Source organism: Lactuca saligna, chromosome 2 (genome assembly GCF_052625555.1).
Source record: "Lactuca saligna cultivar CGN05327 chromosome 2, ASM5262555v1, whole genome shotgun sequence".
Classification (NCBI taxonomy): Eukaryota; Viridiplantae; Streptophyta; class Magnoliopsida; order Asterales; family Asteraceae; genus Lactuca; species Lactuca saligna.
This window is the reverse complement of record NC_136418.1, coordinates 124,737,214-124,749,372: the sequence shown is the minus strand read 5'-3', so window position 1 is coordinate 124,749,372 and position 12,159 is coordinate 124,737,214. Positions and strand designations below refer to the sequence as shown.

The 12,159-nt window shown below is 32.4% G+C and overlaps 1 protein-coding gene across 1 annotated transcript; it reads left to right on the top strand.

Annotated features, from left to right (window-relative positions):
• The first annotated feature begins 2,425 nt into the window (after nucleotides 1–2,425).
• On the top strand, nucleotides 2,426–7,164 carry LOC145031495 (wall-associated receptor kinase-like 2). The gene is made up of 3 exons (XM_078980060.1): nucleotides 2,426–3,402; nucleotides 3,502–3,645; nucleotides 5,853–7,164. The coding sequence occupies exons 1-3, from the start codon at nucleotides 2,565–2,567 to the stop codon at nucleotides 7,004–7,006; spliced, it is 2,136 nt and encodes a 711-aa protein (XP_078836186.1). The 5' UTR covers nucleotides 2,426–2,564; the 3' UTR covers nucleotides 7,007–7,164.
• Nucleotides 7,165–12,159: the final 4,995 nt, after the last annotated feature.

Sequence of the window (12,159 nt, the reverse complement as noted above, 5' to 3'; positions counted from 1 at the left end):
TTATATCTAATCCTAGTGGGACCTATTTATGTGGGTTCATAATGAATTGAATCTATGATCGTGTTTTTTTAAAGGTAAAATAGAAATTAAATATACTTTTATCTTTTGTTTATACATATCTTTTTACTTGGTGTTTTGGATGACTTTTAAAACAACTTCTAACTTTCAACTTTTTCAAAAAGTTAGAAAATATACAAAAGATGTTTGGGTATTAAAAAAGATCTTTTAAAATGACTTTTCGTATAGAAGGAAAAGAGAGTGTTTTAAAAGTCACAAAATCCTATTTTTTTTGTGACTTTTTAACTTGAAAAGTTAGTTTTTACTTTAAAAGCAAATATAAACACTTTTTAAAGATTTTCTTTTGACAAAAGTCACTAACCAAAAAGTCCTTTTACAAAAAGAACTTTTAACATTGAAAAGTTTTCTCAAATACCCCCTTAGCTAAAATAATGACATATTGAATCTACTAATTATCTTTCTTAATCTCATCTCTTGATCTTGAACATTTGTTTTCATATAGTGAGTTTGAAGACAGATCGGAAGAAAAATGTGGAGGATATTTAATTTTTAGAGCATCACAATAAGGGTTGTATAAAGTTGTATGAGGATGAAAATGGATATAAGCATATATGTGTACCCGCCTATTTTGGTCGGAACCGAGTTTCGATGCTCACACATAGATGAAATGGAGTGGTATGATAGGTGTATGCATTCGACGGTGACTAGGTGGAGTTATATGGGGTCTGATGTAAAGTGAGCTTTATCTATTACTACCTCTGTCACAAATTAGTTGTCCGCATTTGACTTTATAAGTCTATTTTTCAAATTTGACCTTAAATATTTTTGTTTTTGATAGATAATGCTTGATGCAAAATATATGAATGGATTGTATTTTCAATGTCTTTTTATTGTTATAATTTTTATCAATTAATATATAACATAAATAAAAATATTTAAGGTCAAAGATAAAAAAAAACTTCAAAAGTCAAAAGTGGACAATTAATTTGGGATGAAGAGAGTATAATATAGAGTAAATTACACAAATGGTCCTTATGGTTTGGGGTAATTTGGGCGCTTGGTCTCTAACTACTTTTTAACTTCGAAGGTACCAATTGTTTGTTTTTTGTTACGCATTTGGTCCCTACTTTTTTGTTTTGGTTACGCGCTTGGTCTCTGTTTTACCTAAAAAACTATTATATAAATAGGGAAAATGGTGGCGTAGGTAAGGTAAGGTGAGAGGTGGGTTGAGTGTGTTTATTTAAAAAAAATAAAAAAATCAAGGAAAAAATAGTTTTTTTTAGGTAAAACAGACACCAAACGCATATTAAAAACCATTAGCAGAGACATTTCGAGTCAAAAAAATAAGTTATGGAGCGAACGTGCAAATTACCCTAAACCATAGGGATCAATCGTGTAATTTACTCATGGTTCTGAAAAGCGCGCCTCAAGGTGTGCCATGGCGCGATGCATTGTGTAGCCGTTACGAAAACATTCAAGGCGGGTTTGTGAAGCGTGACGCACAAATAACGTGTCAAGGCGCGCCTTATCGCGTTATGACACAAGTTTTTCTCAAGGCGCGGATTTTTTTGTTTTTTTTATCGGACCTAAAATAAATAATTTTTGTTAACTTTTTTCTATTAGATATTAATATAATAATTCTAAAAACTTCATGTATTTGATAAAATTCAATAATTATATGATTTATATTTTTTAATGTATATAATATATTCACGTCTTGAAAAACGTCATGGCTCGCCAAGACTTGTCATGACTTAACTTTTATCTTACCGCCAAGCCACGCCTTACGTTATTTAGAACCTTGAATTTACTCCATAATATATGCATTAGAGCTAATGATGATGTGGAATTGTACAATGATGAGGTGGAATCGTGTGATGTTTGTAAGGTATGGATTATTTGATCTGGTGTGATGAAAATGAGATGAAAATCTCAATGGAGATGCTCCTTCTTACACGTCTAGCAAATATTATTTTAGTATTATATATGTTTTAAGTACAACCATCCCTCCTTCTTACACGTCAAGGAAATTAAACGCCTAAATTTACGGTGGATGATCTAGAAAATAAACCGGGGAAAGTAAATGCATCTGTTGATTCTTATTGTCGGGACCAACATTATCTGAATAAGAAACAATAATATAAAAACTAAGTTTATAAACGTTTAATAATGATAAATTATAGTTAAACGAAAAGCAATTTCATTGTCCTTTTACTATTTTAATAAGAATAAATTTGTACTTTTTAATATTCAAATAATGTTTTTACAATTAGTAAAATAATAAGAACAATTATAACCACATTTTATACTCAAACCGAACTGTTGATTAATATAATGTTTTCTTTTTCCATTTTAAGAAATATAATGATCAGTCAATCCGTGGAAACCGAACGTATCCATTCATGCAGTATTCCTATACATGGTCTTTGGTCCTTGAGGACGACCTAAACTTTTATCTAACATCCATTTATAACGACCACAATAAATCCCAAATCCTAACTATGCATAAGAAGCACAATTAATTTGTCTTCCACTAACCAAAAGTAATGAACTTGCTTCATATTTACCTTTTAATCATCTTCATCTCGTTAACAATGGTGGCAACAGCATTGGTTCCCAGTTACGTCAAGCCAGGATGCACAGAAATGTGTGGGAATGTCAGGATTCCATACCCTTTTGGAATCGAACCCAACTGTTTTCTCAACAAATGGTACGCTGTCGATTGCAACTCATCCACGCCATATTTATCTGCTCTCAAAAACCTGCCATTGTTAGTTGTAGACTTGGATAATCAGACGGTTCTTGTCAATGTCACAATGACCTCCGGTTGTCAAAACCCTGTTTCGAATAGCAGTCAACTCTTGAACATTGACCTTGGTGACACCCCGTTTCTGTTTTCCAAATCACACAACAAATTCATCGTAGAGGGATGCGGTGCTGCTGTTATCTTGAGCAATGGAAATGCGCTCACCGGGTGTACACCGACATGCTTTCAGAAACCGGTAAGTTATAGGAGAAGAGATTGCTTTGGGATCAATTGTTGTCAAACGAACGTTCCTTATTATATGAAGACGTTTTCTGTGAATATCACGACTTCCAGTAGGCAGATGACTGGATATAAGTCTAGATCTTGTGTGTCTGCTTTCTTCGAAGCTGCTGATTCATATGTTCGTCAGTTCTTTCCGGGTCAGTCTGGTGTTGGGAGCAACTCTTTCGTCCCGTTAGTACTTCGCTGGACTCTAACAGAAAATGATATCAGCCAAAGGAGCTGCGGTGTCATCAAAACACATAAACTGGAAACGAGTAATGACACTTTAGTGTCCACTCTGACATGTAGCTGCCAGTCTGAAATAGAAGAAGGAAACCCTTATTTAGGATGTCAAGGTGTGTGATTATGGATGCATCTTAGCTTTTATTTTTTGGTGAGTGGTTATTAATTAAGCATAGTGCTTACTTCCTACTCTTACTTTTGTCTGCTTTTAGTTAGTGAAGAATGTACAAAGTGCATGGATACTTGGGGCTACTGCAGATACAATGAATCAAATGCTGGTGTCCGGAACTTCTATTGTGACCATCGATTCCACAATGGTGGAAACAAATCATCATCATCTCGAGCTATTTTTCTAGGTATTGCCAAATCTTTCCCCTTATATTTTTGGTTCACTTTTGTGTTGCACTACACAAAATTGTATAGGCTTGTATCTATTCGTTCGTAATTGTAATTTCATTTCAAACTGACCTATTTGTTAGAATGCCAAAAAAAAAAAAAAAAATTTAATATTATAAAAGCCCTAAATTTTTAATCTGTAATTGGAAAAAGCTCTAATATTTTTTTATTATTTCTATAACCACAACTTTCTCTCAGAATTAACACTCTAGTCCATTTTTAAACGAGTTTCATGGTTAACTTGATTAATTTTTTTTTGCAAAATCAATCCTAAAAGTTCGTATTTGGTCCCTGAGGTTTGGAAAAAATTACACCATATGATTTTTTAATTTTATTTTTCATTTTTTGTATACTTTATCTATTTTCAGTTTTTTTTATAAATATATATACATTTTTTATTTTCTTTTTGTATATACTTTGTTTATTTTCATTTTTTAACTTTATTTTTCATCAATTTGATTTATTTACTTTTTTACCTTTTGTTTTCTATTTTATAGTGTATATATAAAGTATATTAGAGGTTTTTTTTTTTTTTTTTTTTTTTTTTTTTTTTTTTTTATGATTTTTTTCGTATTATATTTTAATTTTTTCATCTTTTTCTTTTTTTCTTATTTGTTTTCCAACTATTTGTTTTTTTTATTATTTATTTATTTTGTATTTTTAACTTATATGGACCGAGTATTTTGAAAATCTTCCAAATTTTAAAAGCATGCACTTCCTAAGCCATTTTACAATGTAATATACAAGAAAAACCGATACTTATACATGAAATATATAATATAATTCCTACATAATATATGAACTAAAAACACACATGGCTATTTGGTTTCCTAAATGTTCAATCTTTACTTTACAAATCGTTGAGTCCATTCTGCAGCTAATGCATCATGTTTACTTCTATCTACCAAGTACAAATGAGCAATTCCTGGAACTTGAGGTTTATCTGCAACAATTGAAAAACAAAGTTATCAACTTTATCCAAATTTCAAAATTTTAAAAGATGCTAAAAGATTATAATATAACAATTCAGCTAGGAAATTTAAGGATTAAACTATAACAAAAAGAATGAAATACATACAAGGGTTAGGGTTGGTAAAGATTGATCTCAAAGCAAATAGTACCTTTGAAATTGTTAAAGCACGACTCCAATTATTTTCTTCCAAGATATCCAAGCTAACATTGCCTGTTGAATCTACATTGCAATGATATATTCGTGTTTTGAAATACAAAAAATAAAAACAAACAAGAAAAAAATATGAAGATGAAAAAATTAAAATATAATACGAAAAGAAATATGAAAAAAAAAAAACTAAAAAAAACTCTAATATACTCTATATATACACTATAAAATAGAAAACAAAAAGGTAAAAAAAAAAAAAATCAAATTGTTGAAAAATAAAGTTAAAAAATGAAAATAAATAAAGTATATAGAAAAAAAAAATAAAAACTTATATATATTTACAAAAAAAAACCGAAAATAAATAAAGTATAAAAAAACGAAAAATAAAGTTAAAAAGTTATGTGGTGTAATTTTTTGCAAACCTCAGGGACTAAATTTGAACATTTTAGGACTGATTTTGCAAAAAATTTAACCAAGTTAACCATAAAACTCGTTAAGTGGGCTAGAGTAATAATTCTATGAAAAAGTTGTGGGCATAGCAATAAAAAAAAATATTAAGGCTTTTTCCAATTACGAGTTAAAAATATAGGGCTTTTATAATATTAACCCACCAAAAAAATAATAACAAACTATGCTAGAAATGGATGATTTTAAACAATTATCAATGGCACTTTTACGGTTGATCATTTCTGAAAGCCGTAAGTTGGCATCATTGTGGTATACTAGCAGAAAGGGTCACGGTTGCCATAATGTGTGAGTTTCAATTCTAATTCTAATGTGGATTGAAATATGTGGGTAATGGACTCTTATTTTTGCCACATGAAACACCATTTTGTACATCATTTACATCTCACAAATATTATGTCTCTCAGGTAGGAAAGTGTGTAATAACTCATGGGATAACTACCCTACTTCAAAAGTGGCTAGTTTGCAACAAAAATTTCAAGTATCATGGTTAATTAAATTCTCTTGGAACAAGTTGTTTCTAAGTGTGTCAGACTTCACAATAAGCATTAATCTTTAATATTCTCTTGCTCTCAACATTAGGTGTTGGCATAAGCATTGGGGTCCTAATTCTTACCGTCACTAGCTTTGCAACATACAAAATAATACAAAGAACCAATGATAAAAGGCGAAGAAAAAGATTCTTTGAACGCAATGGAGGCCTTCTTCTAAAACAACAGGAAGCCGGTAAGGAGGGTTTAGCTGATAAAACCAACCTTTTCACTTCGTATGAGCTCGAAAAGGCAACCGATCACTTTAACGAGAATAGGATTCTTGGTCGGGGAGGTCAAGGTACAGTTTACAAAGGGATGCTAACCGATGGAAGGCTTGTGGCGGTCAAGAAGTCAAAGGCAGTTGATGAAAGTCAATTAGAGCAATTCATCAATGAAGTTGTCATCCTTTCACAAGTCAATCATCGAAATGTGGTTAAGTTATTGGGATGTTGCTTAGAGACAGAGGTTCCTTTACTAGTTTCAGAGTTTGTCCCAAATGGAACATTGTACAAGCATATTCACGATGAGACCGGGGAGGTTTTTGTTCCTTTGAACATGCGATTACGAATTGCTACGGAGGTAGCTGGAGCGCTTTCTTACTTGCATTCAGCCACTTCAATCCCAATATACCATAGGGACATCAAATCTACCAATATACTTTTGGATGAAAAATATAGAGCCAAGATATCAGATTTTGGAACTTCAAGATTCATTTCAATAAGCCGAACTCACTTAACTACATTGGTCCAAGGGACAATTGGGTACTTGGATCCAGAGTACTTTCAGTCTAGTCAGTTTACTGAAAAGAGTGATGTTTATAGCTTTGGGGTTGTTTTGGTTGAACTTTTAACAGGAGAAAAACCAATATCACTAACTAGATTCGGTGAAACTAGAAGCTTGGTTACACACTTTATGATGGCATTTGAAGAAGATCGAGTGATGTCTATTCTTGATGCGAAGATTGTGAGGGAGGATGCTATGGATGAATTAATGGAAGTAGTTAACTTGGCATTTAGATGCTTAAATTTGTATGGAAAGAACAGACCAACAATGAAGGAAGTAGCATCGGTGTTGGAAGCCATTAGAACATCAAATATGTCATCTATGGTTCTACCTGATTTTGGAAAAGTGAAGTGCGATGATGGAGAAGAAGAGTTTCTTATATTGTCATACCATGAGTCAACATCAACCAGTTTTATGTAGTCATGTATGGATATAATTCAGTTCCAACTTTATTATCCTGATTTACAACGTGTTAGAAATGCGGATTATTATAATTACTTTTGCTAAAAGACATCAAATGTTGGAAGTCTTTCATGATAATTCGTTTTTATTAAGTCCTAGATGTTATTGTGTTAATAATAAAGGCATCCACAATATATTAAACTTATTAGAGTTTAATGGATTGGCACGTCATCATTTTACTTACTATACAACTCTACATTAATTTTCCTACAATGCATTGAACTCAATTGAGTTCAATGGAATATATATTTAATAGTTAAAAGGTTTCCTTTTTTCCATTGAAGAGTTCAATGACCATTGAATTCGATATCCTTTGAATGCCAACACGGCACAATGGTAGAGTTTAATCCATTGAATGCCAATTAGGGATGCCACCTCATTCAACCGCCCCACTAAACTATGCATTCTGGAAGCTCTAAGAGGGAATCGTCACAATAGTATCATAGTTGTATAACTTGATAATATATGGTCATTTTTATTAAGTCCTTAACATTATTGTATTAAAAGATAAAATTGCAAAAATTTTCTGTGTGGTTTCTTATTTTATGTGGCTAAGGGCCAAACGTTTGAAAAGTTGTTGATTCGGTCCCTTTTAACAAGTTTTGTTGTGGTTTTGATCCCTCTTCCATTAACTTTAAGATAAAATTGCAAAAATAGTCCCTGTGGTATGGATTTTTTTGGGGTTTTTAGTCCAAAAGACTACTTTTTTGGATCGGTAGTCATTTTGAGCTAGTTTTGTTGCATTTTTGGTCCCTCTGAATAGTGAAATGACTGTAACACCCTTGGGGTATTTATTTCAATTTTTCTTTTTAAATCTATATTAATTTATTTATTTTAATAATTAAAAGAATAAGAATGCGCCCACCTTCTCTCTCTGTCTCTCTCTCTCTCTCTCTCTCTCTCTCTCCAGTTTCAATACCCAAAGATACAATCCACCATCATCTTCTTTACGACCCACGTCTTCTACAAACCCCAACTCCTGACCACCATCTATCCTGGCAGCCACCAAAAATCAGCCACCGACACCACGATCAGAAATCAAGGTTTGTGCAATCATCCTTACTGATTCTCAAATCAAATATATCAAAAGCTCACCATCATCTCCTCATCGCCACTTTCTCACAGATCTGGAATGTCGCTCAACTTTGTCGATCGTCGCCGCCTCGACAACTCCGACAAGAAGCCTTACGATATCTCCACTAGCCGTTGTCGTTCATGTTGCAGATTAGGTGAGTTCCCCACCCGATCTCATCTCCTCCTGTATACCACTAATCCTTCCATTTTATATGTTTCCATAGCTAATGAAAGTGATGCAGTAATGGCGATAGCAGCTGCACCATGAGTCGTAGGTTTTGGGTGTACCCTTTAAGTTTGACAAATTTGATTTTAATTTTTGATGGAGTATCTATTCACCCAGTGAGTTTTGTTGGGTTTTAGTATGCTACAACATCCTATGGTGCACATAAAACCCTAAATACCTTGGATCTATGTTTTCTCTATTATACATGAAAAATGAAGTTTCCAAGATATTACCCTATACTAGCATACAAATATCATATACTTGGGTAATAAAAAAGATAGAATACATACCTTTTTTTATGCAACTTGTCTTCATGAAGCTTGAGTGCCTAGTGCCCCAAGTTTGACACCTCAAATGGTTAACACAACACCATGAACACTTGGAATAACCTTGATGTTGGATATTATTCCTTTTATATATCAGCTCAGATACTGATTCTTGGAAATATAAATATCTGATCACTACGACAAAAGGCTCGGTTACCAGTCACTGTGTAATCGATATATAAGTTTAAGATATAAGATATAAGATGTATATATATATATATATATATATATATATATATATATATATATATATATATATATATATATATATATAATAATAATTGCGGAATAAGTATAAATATGAAAGCTATAAATAATATAAATGATTGTATTTAAATGACATAAAGCTATAATAAAATGTATAAGTATATATATATATATATATATATATATATATATATATATATATATATATATATATATATATATATATATATATATATATATCAAGTAAGTTCGTCAGTAAATTGACTGAACTGGACTCATGGAACGACTGGTCGATATTTGTTCTTTGAGTGGACTGGTCGATATTGGGACTCTTGGAGCGACTGGTCGATATTTGTTCAAAGATCAATCTGGCATTGGATAAGTAACAAAAAGTTCATTTAAAGCTCGGTTTTATGTAAAACAAGTGTTTACAAAAGGGTACAAAATACATGGGTTTATGTATTTGTATTTGAGGTATTTTTCAGTAAAAACATGCGCACGGGTCGTGCAAGATAAGGCAAAAGTGACACGGGTCGTTTATGAGGGTTTTGGAGGGTTTTCTTGATGAATGATGCTGACACGGGGCGTGTTGATTTAGCCTTGATGAACACGGGGCGTGTTCATGATGCTGATGCTAACACGGGGCGTGTTAGATTTAGCCTTGGATTTAACACGGGGCGTGTTGAGGTACAAAAGCATGAATAAGGAAATCAGAGGGCAACACGGGGCATTTTGATTTTGCCTTGGTTTTAACACGGGGCGTGTTCATGTCTGAGTCAATTTCAGGATTTTTGTGATTTGAAGGTAATTTTTGTTTGTGATGTTTTTGGCTAGGGTAATGGAGTTATGGTGTTTTGAGGATGTTTTCAAGGTTGTTTAGAGGTTGGAAGGAGTTTAAAATAAGGTGGTAATGGTGGTGAAATTTCTATGAAGATGATGATGAATAGTGATGCATTTTGTGGTTGATCTTGATGCAGAAGGTTTTGGGTTGTTTCATGGTTGTGTTTTGGTGTTTTAATGTAAGGAAAGTGTTTGGTGGTGTATGATGTGATGAACAAAGGTGGTGAAGATGAAAAACCTTTAGTTTCAATGAAGAAGATGAAGATGGTTGATGGTGTTCTTCATTTCATTGTTGATGATCTTGGTGTTCTTCACTTAGCTTCTTGTTTGATCTTGGTGTTCTTCATTTAGCTCCAGGGATGAAGATTGAGAGGATGTAGTTTTACAAAGGAAAACTCACTATATCATATCTATCTCTCTTACTCTATTCTATTATCTCCAACATAAACACACACTACATACACATGTATATATATGAGAAACAAATATCTTGTAGTACACTTGAGTGTTTGGAGATTTGGCTGCAAGTTGATGTAGAGTAGGAGGCAAAAAAAAACGTGGGAAGGGTTTGCTACTTCATCTTTGACTTGTGTTGACTTCTTCTTTGTTTGACTATTCAACACATATACAACATATATATAATACATATATACATATATAATACATACATATGTATATATAATATATATATATACGTATATATATATATATATATATATATATATATATATATATATATATATTGTTGAAACTGTTTAGTCACACATATGTGTTTTCGTCATTCGCGTGTTTTCGTATTTTCCGTTTTATCACACATTCATGCAACCTGAAATAACTGATAATATTTGTTAGATTGTATAAAAACAGTTCATCTTATTTCAGTGATGGTCACATACAAGGTTACATAAGAACATTTTTCAACAATTTCCCCCTATGTGATCATTGCTGAAATAAGGACATGTATGATATAATCATATTGACAGTTTAACTTTTGAAGATTCGAGATAAAAGATTTGTCAATAGATAAGATATATAAAACCATAGCAATTGATTTGAAAGTTTGTGACTTGGTTTAACATAGCTTATGTAAAAGATTTTCAAAAATTTGTTTCCGAATCAAAGTCTCGGGTTCGGTTATCAAAGGGTAGCCATATATGTATTTAAAGAAATTTCTTAAGATTTTATAGCATTATTAATGACGACAAGTGGTCTAACAAGTCGATTCAGATGAACGCTCATAGGTATAGCTCACACTTCACTTGGGTGTTTGGTTGTTCTGGCAGCAGAACAAGTTAATGATCACTAAAAATGAGTGATATCTCTCTCTGACGACTCACACTCATATTGGAGGTGTTTAGCTATGCTTTTCGTGAAAGGTCACTTAGTCTCATTATTAGATAATCAATCACATAAGACTGGTTCCGGTATTACTCAGCGGGTTTCTTCATTCATGCCATTAAAGTTCACTCTCTCTCCATCAGGAAATACATGTAGAGGGGTTTAGCAATTTTCGTAGTGCAGTTTGCAACTAAGAATCTTCAGTGATGAAGGCTACAGTATCCCGGGAAATCCATTGTTGTTGCAGCTTGTTCTTTGATGGTATCCTTTTTGTTGATCAATATCTATTTGTTGTAAAAGGATATTTTGTTTTAGCATCGAAAATTTGCTACATTTGAGAAAATTGGGATTTTTTAGAGTATCTATCTTGCAGGATTAAGATATCCCTTTTTGTGAAAAATGGTTTAAAAAACAGATCAAGGGATCTTTTGATGTTTGTTTTGAAATAACCAATTGGTTAAACTTTGTTTGAAAATACCAAATGTAGAGTTTTTGTTTTGTTTGGTATTTCTTTGGTGAATGATTTTGTTTCTTGTTGATTCGTCTTTATCTTGTTTCGTCTTTGACGATTGGATGTGGATAGATCTTTGTTTTTCTTCGATAAGTGATTGTTGAAATCCTTTTCGTTTCGTCTTTTCTTGTTGATGGATCACGGGATCTTAAGACTTCATTTTTGGTTGACTTATATCTAGGTAGGGATTGGTGGCATAAAAGACAGTTTGTCTAGTATGTAAGAAATGAATGTATCGTCCATGGTCATTTTGATATATAAGGAAAAATGAGACCGTGACAAGGTATAATCGGATATACCTTATAAGCAATAGCGACACACCTAAGCTCACAAGAAATGAATTCCACAATGATTCAGATTGGTGAGGAACAAATTCTCACATGGGTTTTTGTTTTCATCTGAACCTCCTAACCTTATGTCCCTTGAGTGTTTAAAATCCTTAATAATGAAATAAAATCGAAGGAAATAAAGTTATATACATTTTGAAAAGTAGGAGATTTGAACCTTCACTCCAATTGAGAATCAATATGACTTAAAATCTTCATCGAGCATAAGCATCTGAAAATTAAGTCAAGAGACGATTAATCAC

Bases quoted from the DNA above. Each gene is read 5' to 3' on its own strand.
- LOC145031495 (XM_078980060.1), top strand. From the start codon at position 2,565: ATGAACTTGCTTCATATTTACCTTTTAATCATCTTCATCTCGTTAACA. The intron at 3,403-3,501 runs GTGTGTGATTAT...GTCTGCTTTTAG, and splicing joins CCCTTATTTAGGATGTCAAG to TTAGTGAAGAATGTACAAAG. The intron at 3,646-5,852 runs GTATTGCCAAAT...TCTCAACATTAG, and splicing joins ATCTCGAGCTATTTTTCTAG to GTGTTGGCATAAGCATTGGG.